The sequence below is a fragment of the Dermacentor andersoni genome, chromosome 3, assembly GCF_023375885.2.
Source record: "Dermacentor andersoni chromosome 3, qqDerAnde1_hic_scaffold, whole genome shotgun sequence".
Lineage (NCBI taxonomy): Eukaryota > Metazoa > Arthropoda > Arachnida > Ixodida > Ixodidae > Dermacentor > Dermacentor andersoni.
Window position 1 is genome coordinate 139,174,557 of NC_092816.1, and position 21,664 is coordinate 139,196,220.

Here is a 21,664-nt window from a genome sequence, read left to right on the forward strand (position 1 = left end):
CAACGCGCACGTAATGACGTCCCGCAGATATTGCGCTCAAACTCGTATGCAAAAATATTTTAATAACTCGAAAGGCAAAGTAGTGAATAAAGTACATAAAAAGAGCATTCCTCTGCTCAACAAAAAATTTTGCTCTTGTGTACACTTCTTGTAGGCAATTTCAAAACACCTTTTTGTACTTGGTGATGCAGAAGAGCCGACATTTGGTGCAAAAGAACTTTGTTTTCATGTCGCAGCCCTGTAGTCTGCAACGGGCAGCGTTTGCAGTGTCTGCCAGCATTGAGCAGTGGGTAGTGCTCTTTTCTTGGGGTTCTCGAAGTGACAGTCGAGCCTGCTTTGATGGCGGATGCCACTCGGCTTCGTTCTCACTCTGTTTCATCCTGCTTCTTCCCTTGAGCCACGAGTCTCAGCAACAGATTGGCGGAACTGCATATATTTGAGTACTTATTTTCGCTGTTTCTTTAGGGAGCGTATGTCCCGCGTGTACTGCACCTTGGAATTGCTGAGGGCAATGCCGAACAGGTGAAAGATGGCTCTGATTGTCCACTTGTTGATGCGTGCTTTTATCCTGTAGTAACTTATCATTCGGTCTGCCTTGTCAACATCGGCCATGTTGACGTACATGCGCACAATATCTGGTACAGGGATATCGATGTTTTTTTCCCCTTACGAGACCACCTGCGATAGGTTTCCTGCGGGTCCTAGCCATGAATTGAAAAAAGATAAGTTATCGGCTTAATTCATCAGAAAGAAAAAAACCTAAAGAAAAAAAGAGACGTGATTTCGTCCACAAGCCGCTAAATGCCAACAGAAGTCGCTTGCTGTTCATAACGAGGCCATCACAAAAGCGCGGTCAAAATGACCGGGTTGAGTCCTAGCGTCCAACGTAATGGACACGCGAAATCAAAGGAAGCGTAAAAAAAAAGTAAGCGCGCGAATAGTTTAAATTTCGTATTCCACGCGTACGCTGTTGTATTAACTTTAATATAAAATCAAAGATATGCCATGAAAGCAGGTAGAAATACAAGAAACAGTGCTTACTTCTCCGGCAGCTACCGTAAAACGCCGCACCGCTGAATGCCGCCATTGTGGAACTGTGTCGGCGGGAATTTGAAAGATGCATTTGCGTCAAAGGTGCATAGATGGCGCAAGCAGGTGTCCAATAAGTTGGACAGTGCGGTTTTATAAGGATGAAAGCCTTGCCACAGGAGTACTGTCTCATTTCTGAATGTCCAATATATTGGACAAATCCCTGTAGCGGGGTCTCAGGAGGCTAACTTTCTCTTAATGTCAATTAGAATATCGGCTGTTCACGTTTGCTCTCCGATTCACACCGCTCTCTTCCCGTCTCTTAACGGTACGCCTAAATTTTTTTTGTTCCATCGCTCTTTGTGCAGTCCTTAACTTGTTCTCGAGCTTCTTTGTTAACCTCCAAGTTTGTGTCCTATTTGTTAGCACCGGTAGAATGCAATGATTGTGCACTTTTCTTTCCAGCGACAGTGTTAAGCTCCCAGTCAGGATTTTGTAATGCCTGCCGTATGCGCTCCAGCCCATTTTTATTCTCCTGTAAGCTTCTTTCTCATGATCAGGGTCCCCTGTGAGTAATCGCCCTAGATAAACGTACTCCTTTACGGACTCTAGAGGCTGACTGGCGATCCTGAATTCTTGTTCCCTTGCCAGGCTGTTCAACATTGATCTCCGATGTACACGGCGATAAAGCGCATGATGTACATTAAGCCGCGCGTGGCGGATAGAATATGCTATTTTGTGCGACTGCAATTACGACTCTCTAGAGGCGTTTTCGCATTCAAGGCAGCTTACCGCTATCCTTGAAAAGGGTGCAATCATTGCATTCTATCGGCACTAAGGTATCGTCAACAACCTTGGAGGCCGACAAAGAAACTTGAGAAGTTAAGGAATGAAAAATGGTAAACGTAACTGAGAGAGACAGATGCGATTTAGAAAGCAAAGAGTACTAGCCGAAATTGTAGTTGAGATTAGAGGAATAAATAGGTCTTATGCCGGCCATGTAATGCGCACGGCGTAATGGGGGTTCTATTGAGCTACAGAATGGCAGAGAAAGGGGTGGTGTGATGAAATTTGCAAGCACAAGGTTAGTATCAGCTGGCGCAAAACAGGGGTAATTGAAGATCGCCGAGAGAGGCCTTCTTCCTGCAGTTGAAATAAAATAGAATGATGCGGATGAGGGACATTTATAGTGTATGCTTTCTGCACTCTTGACTCCGGCGTGCGGGGGTAGTCTTGCGGGAGGCTCAGTATTGGGGCCAGCCTGACCACACCGACACTCTTAATTCACGGCCTCTGCTTGTTCGAAAACTGATCGCACACATCCGGAGGTATCGGAGATCCCTCACCCCTTCACACCAGCACAGGGTTCCAACCAACATTTACGTAAGCTGTCTTGACTTGCCATCTTTATTCATCTATCCTATCGTATTATAGCGGACCCCTTATTGGCGCTGTGACACGAGCTGCACATGACTTCATTATGGCGGTTTCATTATGTGATCGAGGTATCTGTGAAAAAATGCCAAAGGATACCGTTTCCTCGTTCAGGTTGGGGTATTTATTGAAAGGCACATCTACCCTTTTCGATAGCGAACATTGCCATTTAACCGAAATGTCAACTCTCCTGTATTTTTGTTTCTTTTATGGTCGGCGACGTCCTTGTTCTAATTTTACTTACTAATCAAGTACATTGTGTGGTATGGTATGGTATAGTATGGAGAACTTTATTGGGTCCTGAAGGTCAACCATACGTTGACGCGGGCCGCTCCCACGTTGGGACTGTCAGGCCGAGCCCTTCAGCCACATCGCGGGCCTTCTGGACTGCCCGTAATTGGTCAGAGAGTGATTCACTGTGTAGCATTTGCCGCCACCATTCTTGTTCCTTGTCACGGTCTGTGAAGACCGCGGGGCACTGCCAAAGCATGTGGTCAAGAGTAATGATGCCATTGCACTTACTACAGTTGGTTTGAATTTCCCTCTCCGGATAGATCCTGTTAATAAAATATGGACTTGGGTATGTTCTTGTCTGTAGCAAACGTAATGTGACCGCTTGGGCTCTGCAAAGCTTACCGTGTGGCAATGGGTATTCCCTTCTGCTTAAATAATAATGCTTCGTGATTTCGTTATATGTTAATAATCGATCCCTGTGTTCCCCGGGTGAAGTGTAAGTTGCTCGGTCTTGAAGAGCACGGCTAGAAAGTCCTCGTGCTGCTTCATTTGCCACCTCATTGAGGTTTCTCCGAGCTCCGTCCACCACCCCCAGATGTGCAGGAAACCAGCGGATTTGGTCGAAGTAATCCGAGCCCTCAGCCACACAGCATTCTGCGTAATATGAAGCGTGGATTTCAAACGTACAAAGCCTCCAATCGGCAGCGCTTTCTTATCAAGGGCCTAATGAAGTACTTCCCGAAAGCGCGCGTTTCTTTTGTCCGGCGGTTACGCAACGCGCCCCCTTAACGCCGACGCGTCTGCCATTGTTCGTTTCTCGGTGCACAGCAAGCGAAATGGGAAGTGCGAGAACAGCTGATTAGTCGTGAGAGGGGCACATTCTCAGTCCGTGCAGTTGCGTAGGAACGAGGTGCGGCGTGCTCAGATGGAGACGTGTCGCGAAAGTTTTGAGGAAAAGCGCGATTGCCGTTGGCGGAAGTGTCACGGAACCCTGGTGTGCTTTCGGTCAGGCCCGGCACCGTCTTTAATCCAGGAAAAAAAAAAAAGAATTGAGAAATCGTGGCCGCCCGCCTCAGTTCGCGGCGCGATAGTGGGCCCTAAATTTGCGCCGAGATTAGGGGAATGGCGGCGGCTGCAGTGGTGGCAACGAACCGTCGAGGCGATATAGAGTGAGCGATACGCGCTGGTCGGCGAGGATAGCGTGTATAGCCGGCCAGCGATGGAAGGCGAGAGCCGCCGAGTTAGGAAGAGGGGAGAGGAGTGGAAATTTCCCCTGCATTAAAGCCGTACTGTTTTGTTGTTTCAACGCTGTTTGTTGCGTTTCGCGTACCTGGTGCTTGGCTCCTTTTCGCTGGCTTGCGTAAGCGGGAGGTCCGTTTCCACCCGTTGTACTGTTTACTTTTCTCGGCCCCCCTGCCCCGCTCCCCTTTCTTTGCGGATTCGAGCAAGGGCGCTCGCAAGCGGCTCGTTTGGCTGGCTGGTCGCGGCGGATAGGAAACGCAAATCGGCCAGCAGATAGCGGAGCGGGGAGGGGGAGTCTCATAAGTATGCGCGACTGGTGTGCGCGACTCCACGGAGGAGGGCGCGTGCATTATTGGATCAGGCGACTTGGCTCGCGCCGCTGCGCGCTGTTTATTCGTCCTGGTTATTTGTATTCCTCGGCAATAATGTAGACGTCGAGATAGATGCCGGGACGCGTAAGAGAGTTGAGATAGCCCCGTGCCTCGCGGCGGATGAGGAATCGTCTAGGCTTGACTTTTGTGGAAGGACGAACTCTCGGCGCGCTGCGAGGTCTGTGATTTGCGACGAAGCCAAGCGCGATCCCTGGCCTCCGAGAGAGCTGCCGCCGTGCTTTTTCCATTCTAGTGCGGCCTTGTGTGCAGGCACTGTTGTGTGGCGTCCGTTGCTGTTGCAAATGCGGTGCGGCGCGTCGGGGCATGACGCCCCGTCGGCTCCGGTTGTACTTCCAGGATATGCGTTATGTCGAGAACGATCGATCTTCGTCCCATGGTGTCTACCGCTTTGTCGTCCCTGTAATCGTTGGCTGCGTTCGCGAAGAGCGTTATACTTGGCGAATCGGACAAACCGCGTCCACTGCCGCGAGGCGACCCGGCCCCGCGCCGACTCCGAGGCTTCCTTATTATGCCTGCTGCTCCATAGACGTGTCGTGGTGCTGCTTGTAAATACCTGCAATTACGCCGCGGAAAAAATATGGGTCCTGCAGCGCGCGTTCTATTTGCGTCCGATGCTTTTGGCGAGCGAGGGGAATCGCGCTTGATAAATCTCGTCGGTGCGAGGGAAGCTCCTCTCGTGGAACTTCTCTCTGCTGGATCCCGGTGCAGCTGCTTGCACCGAACGCTCCCGCGGATGGCCTGGCCTCACGCTGTTGTCGTAACGCGCTCTTCCTGCATTACGAACGGTGTTGGTTATAGAAGGTGCCGTGCCGCCTTCCACGTCGCCCTCCACCTGACGCGTTCAGCTCGATTGCACGCCGCGCGAGGCTTATGTTCCTTCCTCTCTCTCGCGTGCGCGGAACTGCGCTACAGCGTCGCGTTAGCACCGCGCGCTGGATGTGACTGCGATTTAGCACGAGACGCTATGCTATAAAGCCGGCCTACATCGGGACTTCCGCTGGCTACGCGCAACGATCTCATCGCGGCGCAGAAAGCCAGCCACCGCTTTCTGCGCCGCCTTTTTTCTTCGTTTCTCCGCGATGCATCGGTAAGGCGGCTGTCGGCTCTGTCGAGGCTGCCCCGCGATCCCGTCCCCTGCTCGGGGACAAACCACGTGAAGGCGAACTTGGGAGTACGCAGTAAGTGAGGCACCCGCGGCCTACTTTCGGTACGTGTGAAGAGGAGACTGGTGCGTGCGACCTTTCGGCGCTTGAAATTTGTGGACAAAAACGCGGAAACTACTGTACGCGTTCGCGGCGGTCGATCCGCTCGCCTGGGCATCGGCCTGACCAGCCAGCGAAGAGGGCGGATCAACCCTTCCTCTTCGGCGTCTTCCTTTCTTGTTCTCCTTTTGTTTTCTTCCGGCTGGCCCTAGCTGTAAGGCTGTACCAGCAGAAGAATGGACACGGGTGGGAGGGAGGGGGGCGAGTTGGAGCCGTGAGGGTAGTGGCGGCTGCCTCATCGAGCTCTGTGATCGGGACTTCCTCGTGCGTGTAACTCTACAGCTACCTGCCGTCCGGCCTTCCGAGGCCGTGTGCGTGTCCTGCTTGCCTGGAATAGCAGGCTAATGGCGTAGGAAGTAGATCGGCCCCGTTTCTTCCTCTGGTCTTCGCTTTCGCTCCACTGGGCGCGCGCCAGCATGTGTGAGTAGCGCGTTTTTCCTCTGTGTTTGTGTACGGTGGCTGCGCTTTGTTTACAGCTTTGACGCTGTTTTGCCTCGTCTACGTCGCATTCGCCTTACCTGTTTTTTTTTTGTTTTTTTTTTTCTTTCACCTATTGGTGACGCTGCTGCTACAGCCACAGCAGCGTCGTGTGGTGGCTCGCCGTCCCGTCGTCTGTGAAGCTGCAGAATGGCAATAAATAATAATAATAAAAATGTGGGTTTGGGGGTTGTGGGAGTAGGCTGGCCGTGGTGGTCTCGGGAACGTCCGGCCCGCTCGTCCGCCTTTCTCTCGTGCCGCTTCGATGCTTTCTCAAGACATTAGCGAAAACCGACGTTTGGCTTTGCTCGAGGGACTGCCGCTGAAGCTTCTCTTTGTTGAGCTTTCGATTTGCGTTTTCTCGCGGGAACGGTCGCTTTGGAGCGTTTTCTTTTCGCAGCGAAAATGACTCGACCGCTTTCCGGCTCCGCAGCCCAAGCGGTGTTCGTTTGACGAGGCATTTGCTTGATGTACGACGTTCGGATGCAGGATTACTCGCTGGATTTCCCCCTGCAACTCGTCTGGCCCGTGTACACTGTTAGACAAATGTACACCGTTTGGGGTGTATATTTGCCATGCACCAATAATCGTCACCTGCCTTGCTTGCGTTTCCTGTCTTGAAAACGCCGCGCACGCTACTTTCCTGTCGAGAAGGCTCTGTCATGCTGATAACGCGCATGCCGTTCGTGACTTGGAGCTACCGGGCTCGCTGCGGTAAAGGAAATGCGAACATGACAGATGACGATTACTGTTGTGTGGCAAGATACGACCCTAAGGATGCAATTTTAAGAGAGTAGATCCCCGGGAATGGGTTCTTTTCGCGCGGCTAAAGTGTTTGCACCGACTGGAAGCCGCAGCTGATGTAATTCAGTGTCTTACTGCAATGTGCACCACATATATTTTGTGTGCGCGCTGGTTTAGTCAGTTACGGGAAAATATTCATGGCGGGGGGGGGGGGGATTATGTGGCCAGATGCTACTGGTAAGCTTCGCGCATATTTTGATGGTAAACAAGATAAAGCTTTTAGCCTTAATATGTTACCTAAATATGAGAGTATTTATGCTATGACAATCCATAAAACTCAAGGCTCAGAGTTTGATGAGGTGGTGATAATACTTCCGGCACAAGATGATGACAAGATAAATTGCTCACGTTACGCCATTATTAAACGGCCGTGAGGGAAGCCGGGCTGTCGATGGACTGAGTGAGCGCCAGCTTAGTCGTGGTCCTTTTATGTGATATACCAGCGTCACTGGCGTTAAGGCTTACGCAAAATAAGAAGTACAGTAGAGTGAAGTACGCCACAGAAGGAACCCATATTAGTTGTGCGGACATAACGGACAACCCAAGAAACCAAGGGCATACTCAGAACTGTAGCGATGTTTGCAACCTGACGTCTCGCGCGCTGCGAGCTTCATGCGGAAGGGCACTACGCACTTCAGCAGCGATTTGTCGGGACCACGACATCGGCGTACGCCCGAAAGCCAGACATCTGTTCGCTTTGCTATTCTATGACTGATGCTATGTTACCAAAAATCTCATTTTCGTAATTAATAGGTAACCGTCTTTTTCTATTTCTTTTTTTATGAAGGCGCGGGCTTTGAATGTTTCTGTCTCCTTTAGTTAGGTCTGAAGGGTAGCATTGACGTTTGCAGTAGTAGTAAGCCACACCACTTCCGTGCATCGGGCAATAGTATGGCGCCCCCGTGCATCTGGCTTCAATTCCAGGGTGAATATTGTTGGGCTGTCGCTTGTGATCTATTTATGAAATGTATTGAACCGATGTCCAAAAACATGCAAGAGGTCTGATAGGGTATCGCTTCCGTCTGTTCCCCTCCTTGTAGGTATAAGATACACGGATCGTGACTTGGGACTCAGAAACAGATTCAAGTCTCAAGCGTGCCTGCGAAATGTCTTTGTTTTTTTTTTCTTCGTTCCTTCATGTTTCAGATTTCTCCAGTGGAAGTAAGCGCGTAACGTGAGCAGTATTCTAGTGGCCAGCAGCGTGTAAGATTGCTGCATGGTTACGTGCTTAGCGTCATTTCCTTGCTGTCTGTTCTGTCTTGGTTTGTTTTCGCCGTAGTTACTTTCCAGCGATGGGCTGCTCGTGCCGTGTACCGGAAGTTGCGCGCAGCGTTGAAGAGGATGCTTTTGCGTTGAAGAATGAAGCGTACTCTTCGTCAAATGTCTGAACGATCGAACATTTATTGACATCAAGCACCATGGAACAGGGTAATTACTTAGCAATGCGAGCGAGTGCGTCTTCATAGTCTGGCTTGGAATCGTTGGTTTCTGGTGCCTTTCCACTCTGCCAAGTTACGTAAACAACAGTTTCGTCGTACGGGCGAAGCAGTGAATGCGATAGCAATATGTTAGAATGTTACACGAAGTGTAAGATTCGAAACTGTAGTGGCAGCTTAAGTTGAAGTAGTAAGAGCCAACATCTTTCTTAGCGAATTTACCACCACTTTATCGGGTATGTTCAAAACCTTTTTCGTAGGTCGTATCCGGAGCCTGTGCGCAGCCGTGCCAATGTAGTTACGTTATCTTAAGGTTTGAACTCGGTTATTGTTGCACACATTTAATATTAAAGTCCGACAAGACTTAAGATTAAAGGCATGTGCTGTCGGTGTTGCGTTTTATGCCATTTGTGGGACTGCCATTGCCAAAGTTGTGGGAATAATGTTGTCAGGGAGGTAAGACCTGGCATGAGCAACATTAGTGATAGAATGGTGTTGTAATATAACCTGCATGTAATATAGCAGGGCGTGGCATATGGCATACGTGCACCTAAATACGTGCAGAACCTCACGAGGTCGGCAAAAATTCGCTCGGAGTGTCCACATAATTGCTATCGCAAAAAAAAAAGAAAGTGCGCCCGAACTGGTCCGAAGAAACAAACGCACGCTGTGCAGCGTTCTCTCTCCCCTGGGCTGCTGCCTCGGTGCAGACAGCTGCCTGGCCCGGACGCGTGTCACGAGCAGCGCCGTTTGCTCGGCGGTGGGACACGTGGGTGCTTGTCTTCTCGTGAACGGATGCCCGTTGTGCTCTGCCTTCCGCGGCGGGGGGGACCGGCCTCCGTATCCGTTTCCCGCAAGAAGAGTACGCGGCATCTCGGCCTTCCAGTGCGCGCTGTCCGTCGTTTCTTCCTGGGACTCGAGTCTCTGCGCGGTGTTTGGCGACGCTGCAGGATTTCCCGCCGGGCGATATCGGGCGCTGGCATGTTGCAGATTGGGCAAAACAGGAGCCGAAGCACTCGCCTTGGTGCTCCCCCAGCTGTTCGGAAAGGTCATCACGGCCGTCTCCATGTTTCCTAGCGTTCGGCCGGAAAACCTGCGTACTGCTTGCGAACCATGCGATGCGAACGCGGTAGGAAAGAAGAGATAAAAGCAGAATTTTGCGAAGTGAAGGGTGTCTGCTATTTGTGAAATCAATCGAGAGTTTCTGCGAGATTTCGCAACTGCTGGCGCCACCGTGTTGTTGCCATGGCGATGGCACGAAGGTGGCGTGGCGTCTTTGATTGGTAAGAGAGGGAGGAAGGTTTGGGAAAGCGCTACCTGATCCGCTGAGCCAGGCGCACGGAGCTGTTCCAAGAACGTCGGTGCACAACACGGAACGCATCTGACTGGAAGCGTAGAGTGTGTTGTATGCATGAGAAAACGTCTATTGTGCGTGCTTGTGCGAAGGAAAAGCAATAATTTGTAGTTCATTTACCGTCGGGGTTCATGTAATAAAGAAGAAAGAAAAAGGCGTCCGAAGCAGCGCGCGCGCTTTGGCAGGAACAACTGTGTCCCGACTAATTGCTGTCCCATCTGGGCATCGGTGCATGGACAATGTGTTTCGAGCATGAATCGTTGAGGGGGAGCCGGCCACCGAGGAGGAGGTGCGCGTAATCACAGAGATCAAGTGGCGTCGAGAGAGATCGCCGTTTCCTGCTCGCCCCATCCAGCTGCGTGCGCGCAGTCCGCTAGGCTCCGGAAGTTGGAAGAATAAAAGAAAAGCGGCACTCTGAATTTATTTGCAGCTCTTGCTCCGTTGCTGGCGCGCGAGCGGGATCTGCGTTCCCAATCGGCGGTGCCTATCTGACTCGAAAATGAGTCCGAATAAACGAGCCTGCGCTCCCGGATAGGATCGCGAGCCGACTGCATTTCGGTCCGATTGCTCCTCTCTCTCTCGCACACATTGTCGCGTGGGGGAGAGCTGGCTCGGAGGCGAGGATTCGGATCACGGCCTCCCCTGTGCCTGTCGCCGCCGCGCACTCCGCCCAGCCTCGGAGGCACCCCTGCGACGACTCGTTGGCAAGGGGAGGGAGCGGAGGGGGCGCACCACCACCACCTCCGCCGGCTCTCGTTCTTGACGCAGAACTGGTTGAAGGCGCGCGTCGCGAGAAAGGACGTGGCCGCCGGCCGTTCCTTGAAAGCGGGGCGAGGAGCTGGTCTCGCGACCCTCGACCGGTCGAGGATACTCCGCCGGACCCCCTCCCCCGCCACCACGTGTGCAGCGAGCGAGCGAGCAAGCGCGCAGCATTGCCGCGCTATCGCGCCGTCGTCGCTGCCTCGCTCGCTGCTACCCCGCCGACGTCGGTGCCGCGTGGCGCTGCCTGCCTGCCTGCGTCGCAGCCGACGCGGTCCTCGCGCCGAACGCGCTAGCTGCGCGTCTCCGCGACCTGTGTGTTCTTGGGCCGACAACAGTTCGCCGCTTCGAGGAGGAGCAGCGCTCGATCTGTCGGCACGGATTACGCACGTCGGCGCTTTCCACGCCGCAGCTTGTCGCCGCCGCTGCTGCTGCTGCTTCGTGTGACCCCACTGGAAGAGAGCACCCGCGGTGCGCGTCTCCCGTCGGGACGTGTCTCCTCCGTTCCACGATCGCCGGTTGGACCACACCCGTTTCTTCAGCATGAGGTGCGTATTCTCGCAACGCCTTCGCTGTCCCGCCGGTTCCGAGCGCGAGCGGTGTGACCAGCTGCTGGCGGGGTCGACGAACCGCCACGCGGTGGGCTCGCGTGGAGCGGCCTGGCTGCTGCGGCGGCGGCGGTTCTTCGCCCTCTGCCGTCTTTTCTCTGCTCGCGTCGGCAGCCGTGCTTTTGCTCGGACAGCGGCTACTGCCAGCTTGCCAGTCGTTGGTCGGAACTTTATGGAAAGTGCGGTAACGAGCAACTGAGTCCCGGAAGACATTGTGAGTCATTTTCCGTTGTTAGCTCGGAAAAAAGAAAGAAACTGTCTGGCAAGGGACACTTCGAGTGGCAACCGGGCGAAACATAATTCTGCGGTGTCTGTGTCATGCCGCGCTACTCCCGCTGTTTGTACTCATATGGGAGGAATAGCTGTATAGGTCGTCGACTTTGGCGGCAGCAAATGCGAGCGCGTTTTCGTCGAATTTCGCCGCAAACCGTACGTCAGTCCCCTTGCCGACTACAGTTAAGATGGGATGAGAACGTGCTTTAATAAATACGCTTCAACAACTGCGTGCAGGCGGCGTTGCCTAGCGCGGGAACGCCGTTGCTCGCTTTCTACCGTTTCTCTGCGTACGTGTCAGCTCCACCCTCGAACTCTTTAAGCTTCGTTTGTGATTCGTGCAGTCCCGCGCGTTGGTTAAAAACAGCACCATTTTTTTTCTTCGCAATCGTCTTCGTGCGGTCTTTGCACGTTCGCCTGTTCCGACGATCGTCGCTCGCGCGGCGAGCGTGTCCTCGTGTAACATATTGCGGCCGTCGGGAAGCCACGTGGACGGCGACTGTCGAGCGCCTCCGCGTGTGTCGCCCTTTTGGTATTTCGCCCCGCGCGCTGACAAAAACACCGGTTCTGTAGCGTGCTAGAAATCGATTGTTTTTTATCTGTCGAGAGTTCTTGTGTTTTCCTCGCTGCGAATGAACGAGTGCGCATTGTCAGTACGATCGCTCACGCGAGCTTCTATTCCGACAGTTGAGCGCATGCTTTTTTTTTTTTTAACGCTGGTCGTATTAAGCGTTAACGTGCTGTCCTTACGGTTTGAGGAGCGTCGCGTACGCGCGCCTGCCTCGAGCAGGCCTTTTCCTCCGACGGTGTGACTGGGGCGGACTTGGGATTTTTATCAATTGAACGTGATTGTGGCCATTATCATTTTCTCGCGGCCCACATGCTAATGTCACTGTGGCTGCTATCGTTAGCACTTATCTGCGAAGCTGAGCGTTATCGTGCCGATTATTTTCCAGCGTGACCAGCCTTTGTCGCTTTCACTTGCACGACTCTCCGGAACTTTCGCTGCAGCATTTTTCTTCGCTAAACAATGGCGATTGAAAAAAACTCGCTTGCCGACCATTGATCTGATTCGCCTTTAGCGAGGAAATGTCTCGTGTCTATTGGTTATCTCTCAGGGACGCGTCCGTGCCACTCTCGTCCGTTCGTCTCTGGGACAGATACGATGTCGGGCGGCGATAGAACGACTTGCGCGCGTCACGAGACAGTGATATTTTTTTGTTTTCCCCCTCACTGGCTAAATAAGCGATACGAACGCGGGCATCGCCGCGCACGGTTTGTGCTTATCCGCTGCCTCTCCTTGGCGTGCCCGTCTCGAGGTTGCGTTGAGCGATTGCCGTGCCGAGGGTTCTCTCTCTTTCTTCCCCGTATCTCAATCCTCGCGGAATGAACTGCCCGGCGGGGGCTGTTCCTTCCTCCTCTTTTTTTTCTCTCTCTTTTGCCTGCCTCGTCAGCTGTCTCTTTCTTTGCCCTCACCTCGTCCCGCCGGTTTTGCATTGGCACGTACACGCGCGCTCGCGCCGTTGCTAGGCGACTAATTCTCTCTCACTTTCCGGTTTCTCGATTCTTTCTCTTTACCGCCCTCATTTGCGTACCTCTGTGCATTCCGCTTTAATTTCGCGGTGGGGCGGTAGTTCCTTCCCGGCCTAGCTCAACGACAAAAAAGATAATTTCTCTCGTGGCCGAATTTCGAGGCCTCCGAGGGCCTGTGTTCCAGAACAAAGAGATGAGTGAGAGAAACGACAAAAGAAATGCCGTGTCATTACATTGCATGTCTTCAGCGTCTCTATCCGTCTACGTTGTTCGTACATCTGCTGTGACTGTCGTGTGGAGCACGAGCGGGAGTCGACTGAAATTATTAATTTCTTTTTCGCGGCGGTTTAGTTTAGCCCACTGTCTCTGCAGAACACAATGCGCCAAATAACGTTCGAGTGCGCGCTGTTGCGTCGACGCCGTGTGAACGGTAGTGCCTGACGTGCGGTGACATGGTAACAGGAAGTCCTGTAATAATACGAGCGCATCGTGAAAATGGTTCATCATGCGTGAGCACAGAGTTTTCCTTAAGCGTTTCACCTGGTGGTGGGTGTTTATTGAAATACTGTCCAAGACGAAATGCATATTAGCTATGGCGCCCTCAATAAAAATGAATAATATATGACTGACGGCGGTGTTGTGCTCGCGTGAGTGGGGATGCCTTATTTATTCTGAAACGCGCTGTCGCAGTGTAGAGTCCGAACGAGAATCCACTCTGGTCGTACCTGGTTTCGACCACTCATCCGGGGAGCACAGGCCTCGGTGACATATATAGCCAAAGCATCGGCGTGTTATACCCCTGTCAAGCGGGCAAGTTAAGTGCACTTACGGGGAGTGCACTTCGGGACCTTGAGTCACACTTTAGGCAACGCGCTTCTTAACGGGAAAACAGAGTGCACTCTCAGTAAAAAAAAATCGCGACAGACTAAGAGCGCGTTTTTAAAGATGTAAATTAACAAGTGAAAGCTGCTAAAAAGAGATTGTTTTAAGTAGAATTATATATAAAAACAAACTCCATATATTTTTCTCAACAAAAAACGAAGATGTTTTTATTATAAGTGTGTTGCAAGTCAATGCTGGCCAAGACGAATGCCTAGCCAATCCAAAACAACACTGCGGCGTGCGGCAGTTGATCCTGCTAGAACAGAATATGAGCGAGTATATATATGAGCAAAGACGGCGAGTTCGATATTTAGCTACACTGCAAAATGCCACGCACACGACTCAAAGCACGACCGGCGTGGTTAGCACGCTTTCACACCAAAATAAACACGAACTGAATGAACATGGCGGCGGCGCAGTGCCGCATCATTCTGGCGCCGTTAGTTGCGTACATGATAAATTTGTTTCTTTATTGTGCTGTTTCGCTTCTCGCTAAACACAAATTATATTGTTAAAAGCTGCTCAATAACTGAAATGAACTTTTGTGTCCTTTTTCTATGCATTACATTTTGCGTCGTTGAAAGCGTTGGTGGCGAGGCTAGGCACTCCTTCAAACCGTTGGCGGCGAGGCTACGCACTCGGCCAGGAAAGTGCGTTCCGTGAACGTACTCCGACTTGAGTGCACTCATCTGAGAGTACACTCCGCTGCGACGTTAAGATTTGGGAAAGTGCCCTTAAAAACCGAGTGCACTCGCCGTAAGTGCACTTAACTTGCCCGCTTGACAGGGGTATTAGACTCGGGCTGCATTGGCTGGTGGCTGGGAATCCCTTTGCTGCTGGTGAGCCGAAGCCCGTAGCCTAGCGCCATTGTATCTCGCCTACACTCACGCATACGAGGGCGGCTGGCGGGCGCTGCGAATGTGAGGCGTTTTAAGCTTCGTAACGGGTATTGCGACTCGCGGTCGACAGTCTGATTCTTCGAGCCGACGAAGAGGAGACGAAAAGCTTTGTACAGTGTGTACAATATAGCAGGTGATAGCACAAAATAGCGGAGCCGAAGAGCGCACCAGGCCGACGGGGCGGTTGGTGTCCACTCTCCCTCTTAACGATGGGCCGGCTCTGCCCTAAATCCCTTTGGGCGTCCCATCGTCGGCAGGAACGAGGCAGGACCGGTGCTGACGTCAGCCGCGTCGCTTTCCTCTTTCGTCGAAGCAGGAGCAGTCCAAGCTGCATAAAACCGCTCTCCACGGCAAGGGTCAGCAGTTCGGTGGAGTTTTGAAGCCTGCCAGTGGATTCGTCGTGGTCCTGTGTGCCCCCGAACTCCTCAGTTTAACCTACGGAAAGGGTTCGGCAGTTTTCTGGAACTTCGAAGGTTGTCACCAAGGGCAACCACTTCAGAAGAACGCGGTGGGCAGGGGGAGGTGCCCGGTCGCTCGGATGTAGGCACGCAGGGTGGCACAACACGGGTCATTGACTTCACCAGACTTCTATAATGCAGCACCTGTGCCGTAAACGACTGCACGCCTAATTGACCTCCTCAGCTCGCAGGTTCCTACGAGTTGCGACATCGTTCGTTCGTTCTTTTGACGAAACTCCGTTTGCCTGCGCGCAACTTTTTACCCAGAACCGCACCGTAGAATTCTTTTTATGGGAAATAGTCGTTTAGTCATTAAAATTAACGACAAGAATGACGAAGCAATACGTCCCCACTACGGCCCCGCGGCCTGGCTCGGGATTATTTAAATATAAATTAGTGTTAAATAGACAAACCGGACTATCTAGTAGCAATAGTGGCAGTTGCAGAGATAAATGAGTGGGGAGAGACGTTTATGGACGCAGTCTGGCTCTAACATATATAATCTTGTTTAAACACTGCGAACAGCCGGGTAAAGGTTAAAGACGCCTCGTGTGGCATCCGGATCACGTCAGTCGAGGTGACTGGGTGGGGTGTTATAGAACTTAACATAGTTCAGGTGAACCCGGAGCCTTCCTTTGCCTCAAAGTTCGCGCCGCAGGTTTTGAGACGTAAAATATCCCTCGCTCATGTTGCCGCTTCCCGGCTACTGTTGCTTCCAGGCGCTCGTCGTACTCGAAGGGTAACAGTATCGAAGCCCATGCTGAAGTCTTCAAGTCGGCAGCCTGTAGCGGTTTCGCCAGCATTGCGTCCGTAATAGCGACTCGCATTGTTCATCCTCTCGCAAACAACGACGCTCGGTTGCCCTATAGTGGCGGTCTCAGTTACGACGTGAAGGCCGCTCGGCTTGTTTCCGCAGAAGTGCCTGGGCGCGTTGAACACCGGCCAACGCGTTTATCTGCTGCCTCGTTGAAGGCTGCGATGTTGGCGCTGGGGAGAACGCACGAAGGCGTCCGACCTTCAGGCACACGCTATTTCATCAGCTAAAATGAGGAGTGAATGTTGAAAGCGTAGAAGTGAGCAGTAAATTGGAAAAGAAATGTCTCGGCAGTGTTGTTGGGATGTTGTGTTCTTGTGACATTTCGTTTGTTTGGATTCTATTCCAGCTTTATTCCTCCTGGCGAGTGTCCGCCTTGGGCGATAACGGCCGCGCCGTACGAGGGAAAGCGCTAAATAGCGAATCTTGAAGAAAAAGTAATCGATATGGATTTTCTCGCTTGGTTTACGTTGGTTCTCGGATGCTGTAACCGTTTCCAAAATTTTCTACATTCAGTTGTCGCTCTACACTAGCCCAGTCACGAGCCTTGTTTATTTTGGGCCCACTTACTGCCAAATGTTGCAAGAGCCCCAAACTTTCTAACATTCCATTTTTGTTTTCATTATTTCTGCGATATATGGCCGAGCGTTTGCGGACGTTGCTCCAAGATTCGTGCATATATATTATTGGACGGGAATCTATGCTCTAATTGGTCAACCACTGTGGGAATCTCGCGAAAAATAAGCAACTGCACTTGGTGCAGCTTCGTTGAGAAATCACATTTATTATCTTTTAGGTTTTGGAGATTGTCTATTGTAAGAGTTGGGTTCGGGCGTGTAAAAAGGGGTAGCTGGCCCATGCCGTCGTCCGACTTATTCACGCTAAGGACGTTGTCGAAGGGAGGAACACGTTCTCATCGAGAACGAGGAGTACTGGACTTATTTACAACATCTACATGAGGACTAAAGCACGTTACGTATCAACTGTCTAGCATGACTGAATGGAAACACCCCCTGAAAAGCCGAAAAAGTCTGCTTAAACCCCCTATGTGCTCCCTGGATCCCTAAGCCAGGGAAATCTGCCGCCCAAATCGTCTAATTGGATCGTCCAAAGTCGCCGAAGGATCCGCGTTGAGGGCGAGGGTGCGCACAATCACTCCTGCGCCTTTGTTCACTGAACACACAGAAAGGAGGGGAGCTTCGTAGACAGGGATTGTACGAGAAGGGGGGTCAACCGAGGGGCCCGATTTTTATTAGTCATATCATGAGAAGCCAACAAACACTGACGTCAGGGACAACATAGGGGAAGTTACTTGTGCTTAATAAATGAAATAATGAAACGATAAATTATTGGAAATTAAAGTGGATGAAAAAAACAACTTGCCGCAGGTGGGAACCGAACCCACAACCTTCGCATTTCGCGTGCGATGCTCTACCAGAAGGGTTGAAATCTGGGCCAGTTGGTACATACTTGAACGAAAAAACCAGTCAAAAACACAAAGGACAAGAGGAGAGGTTCACACCACAACGACCAGTCGTTGTGGTGTGAACCTCTCCTCTTGTCTTTTGTGTTTTTGACTGTTTTTTTCGTTCAAGATGCTCTACCAATTGAGCTGCCGCGGCGCTGTTTTCCCATCCACTTTCTTGGATATTTATGTGTCCTAGTAGAACCCTGGGAGTGTTAGCCAGCGCCACCACTCACAGACCTTGGCGGCGGACGTGGAACGTCCTTTTTGCCGCGGGCGTCACGCGGACGTTGTGGGTTGTGGGTTCGGTTCCCACCTGCGGCAAGTTGTTTTTTCATCCACTTTAATTTCCAATAATTTATCGTTTCATTATTTCATTTATTAAGCACAAGTAATTTCCCCTATGTTGTCCTTGGTGTCAGTGTTTGTTGGCTCCTCATGGTAGACAGAGATTGTCACTCTTGACTCAAGCTCGCGCGTCTTGGTTCCTGGGATGACCCAGGAGTTAGCTGGAGCCTCTGTCAAACAGCAGTGGCCGTGAGAAAACGGCGTAGAACGGGGACGGCGTTAGTGTACCATCCATCAACACTATTCGTCTAACGTGTCTCGCCTCGGCGTCGCCGCTGGTCTGTCCGAGGGGGACGCGTTGTTAGCTTCACGAAGCGGTTCGTCGCAGTAGGGCAGGAGAGACTAGAAGGTCACTTACCCCGTTCGTCGAGCGTAACACTATTTCGTCATTGTGTTGCGATGCTTATTTATGACACTTAACTGTTTAGTCCAGTGCGTAGTCACGTAATATTTAAAGCATAAGCAGCGGTATGGAATATGTGCGCCGGAAAATAATGTTATTCGCGCTCACCACGGGTGAACCATTTTCAGTATACGATGTTTAATATATTGTAGCAGCGCTTAGATGCCAAATGGGGTAGTGACTGTCCCGCAATGTTGAGTCGACCACTCAGCCATATTACGGTAATGTAAAACGGGGGGGGGGGGGGACATAAGGCCGATTCCGCGCACTGCTGTTAACCAGCGTGATGTTTGAACCCAGTAGTGGCTGCACACGGATTCGCCTAGCATGCGTGCAATAACGGGCGTCGACTCGGAAGCTGTTGCTGCGCTTCGCCGACTACAAGACACGGACACCTGTCTTCAATGACGCTTCTGTGCAATGCACGCGTTTACCAGTTGCTTGTGAAGCGCTCTTTACAAATGAACTCGAGAATCTAACTAACTGCTTAACGGTTATTTGCTTCATTTAACACCCGTAGCGATAATGGCGTTGTGTTGGGCTTCGAGCGAAGAAAAAAATTTACGGCCTCTCTGATTTATAACTGGAAAACTGTTGAGGAGCGTTGTTCGAGCGCAGCGACCACATCAGTCGCGGCGGAGCGGCGCACGTGGAGAAAGGAAATAATAGAAGGGAGCATACCGCAACGCGATTGAAGCCAAACCTGTCGGCCCACCACGGCCGATCAGGCAGAGACACGGCAGGGCAGCTCAACAAGCGCGCACCAAATAAAAACTACTGGCATAGATAGCTACTGGCAACCAAACGTCTCAAAAAATCTCGATCCTTGCTCCGTGATCTCGACGCAAGAGGTGGGCCACCAATGAGCAAATGTGTGGGCTTCGTTCGCTTGCCAAGCGTGACGTAATGCACCCTCCTATTTCCTTCCTCCATGGCGGCTCAGCTCTCCGTCTTCTGGTCGGGACACAGCTTCATGTTGATAACGGAATAGAGGATGGTTCGAGAATGCGAATGTGAGCACGTGCAGTGCCGGGGCCCGACACTGCCCTGTTGCGTGAATGGTGGACACCGTGCGGCAGTCGCTGGATGGGAGCGCGTTCCCGCCGCCCCCTTACACTTCCGTCCAGATTTTGGGCCACGCGTGACTTTGCGAAGGGCTAACACACCTGTCGGCGCCGAGGTCGCGCGCGCAACGACTCGGGATGTGGGCCTTCCTTCCGGAACCGGTGGAGGCCACCGTCCCGTGTAGCTGCTGACGACGCCTGTCCGCGGATACGTCTCCGGCGGTGATGTGCACGGTCGGTCAGCCACGAGTGCGACGGGATCTCGGAAGTGTGTCGTCATCTCGCGACGGCTGAACGCGTCGTCTTTATCCCGAGGAAAGCGTCGTGGCTCGCCGTCTGTGACTCGCATTCTAGAACGCAAGCTTGCGGCGTCGCTCCCTGCTCGTCGAGCAAGCTGCATTGTGGCCCACGAAGAATACGCGCCGGGAGGAGCGCGTGGCCATTTCTGGGATGGCGTTCCCGTTCGACGACGCGTCATGTCATTAGCGGACGCGCTGTCTGGTGACCGTGTGCGCAAGCGCCTGGTTCTAGGGCACTCCGGGTAGCGTTGGGGCTCGTAGCTAGGTAGGGCATGCGTCTCGGGATGTCTGCGCGCGTCACGTGAGCCTCCGCGCCTTGGCCTGCCTGCGGTGACCATCGATCTCGCCCTTGTAGCTCGCGCGCCGCTGCTTGCCAGCGCGTTGTCGCGGCACAGATCAGGAAGGGGTCACGCGCTTTCTTTCTCGTTTCGAAAAAGGGCGCGCGCGCCTGCACGTGCCCTGTTGCCGCTTATTTGGCAGCGGGAGCGGCCCCGAGGTGTGGATTGGGGGCCAGCGTAAACTGGGCCACCGTTGCCTTGATGGATCGGGGCGCCGATGTTCGACCTCCCCTCGTGCCCCTCACCGTGCGCGCCCACATTGTTTCGGGCGGCGCGCCCCTCGCGTGCGGCTAACTACTTCATTCTCTCCTTCCTTGCTGTGCCTCGGTTCCTCCCGTGCCTCCCCGCTGCGGTGCCTGGCTTCCTTGACACTGTTTGGTCGCCGCCTCGAGACACTCGTGCGTCTGTCGCACGTGCGACTAACTCTCTTCGCCCCGCCGTGCGTACGTGCCCGCGGTGCTCCCAGTTCTGTACGAGGCGTTGCTCCGCCCTTTCTACGCCCGCGTCGTCTCCCTGTTGCGTGCGCACACGGGAGCTCGCTAATGTGGCTCGGCTTCTTAGACCGATCCCCGCGCCGCATCGTGTACAGGTAATTGGTGCCGCTGGGCGGCCATTACGCTGTGCGCGACCGTCCCTTGCGTGAGCGGTACCGTTCTGGCCGGCGATTTCTCATTTCACCCGGCGGAGCGCGAACGCGTCACCTGCTGGCCGGCGCCGCGGATAAGCCTTGCGCCTGATACCGCTCATCGTCAATTTGTGCCCCCGAGGGGCACAAATCCAGCTTCTTATCGCCTCCGAGAGGAGCGCCTTCCATCGTCGGCCGAGTCGCACGGACGGCAGCTGATGCACGTGGCGACAGGCTGATAACTCAACGCGGCTGTCTCATCAGAATTCGACAGCTGCGGCATTGATGGCGCTGTCCTCAATGCGTGAGCTCGCTGTCGCGGTGCCAGTTGTGCGCGTCTTGCGTTCGGAGCGGCGGGACGCTTGTCCTAAATGCAGATAGCGCGTCCACTCACGCTGAATGACGCGCCGACCCTTGTTTTCAGAGAAGACCGTCGTGGCGTCGTGCATGATTATGTTAACCATATCAAGGCGAAGCTTTCGTGCCGAGCTCCAGGCACCTTTTTGTACATATGTTGCCTCCATGGCCGAGCGCGTTTAACGCGATTGCGACGTCTAGGAACGATGCTGCGAAGTAGTGTACGAGTTTCAAGCATCGTTTCAAACAATAATTACTATAGTGAACTGTGGCGCTAGTGCCTATTGGAGCTGCAAACAGGGCGACTCGGCCACCATGGCAGCGGTGGTTAGTACATGAGTTTGCCTAAACTTTGTCCTTTTGGCTTCAAATGGCGTTGTGACGTTGCAAACTCACCATTTTCGACAAAGTGCGGTATTATAAGTAAGTAAACAAACATTTATAAAATTGTTCGACGGCAGGATTCGAGCGCGGGATCTCTAGCACAGAGGCCCGATATGGAAGCCGTTTTTACTCCGCGGACGCATGCTTCGACAAGCGGCATGAACACTACTTCTCTCGGGCAAGCCGGCGCGTTTCGATCCGCAGTTGCGCTAGAAGAAACCGACGCGTCAGAAACACGAGTGCAACACGACGACACTATGAACGTCACTGAAAATTTAAACAAATATGAGACGCCCTGCACGTAAATATGTCATCTTCAACTTCTCTATAATTCACTGCAAAAAAAAGAAATATTCTTTGTATAACATTCTGCTCTTTAATACTAATATATATACCTCGAAAACCACACTTCATATGCACACACGCATGTTTCATGAATTAATCATACCAAAAATGCTTCGCTTTACGTTTATGTCAACTGGAGTTCAGTC

The 21,664-nt window shown here is 52.4% G+C and overlaps 1 protein-coding gene across 4 annotated transcripts in view; it reads left to right on the forward strand.

Moving 5' to 3' along the window:
- Positions 1-21,664, forward strand: part of LOC126525152 (uncharacterized) — a 109,161-nt gene that overhangs the window by 35,372 nt on the left and 52,125 nt on the right. The window contains exon 1 of one of the 4 annotated variants that reach the window (XM_055067567.2): positions 5,995-6,013. The exons of 2 other annotated variants lie outside the window; for them this stretch is intronic. In XM_055067567.2, coding sequence (XP_054923542.2) covers positions 6,010-6,013 — 4 coding nt within the window. In that variant the 5' untranslated portion in view covers positions 5,995-6,009. Of the gene's footprint in view, positions 1-5,994; positions 6,014-10,754; positions 10,972-21,664 lie in introns of those variants that run through there. One more of the 4 variants, XM_055067568.2, reaches the window with a different exon arrangement.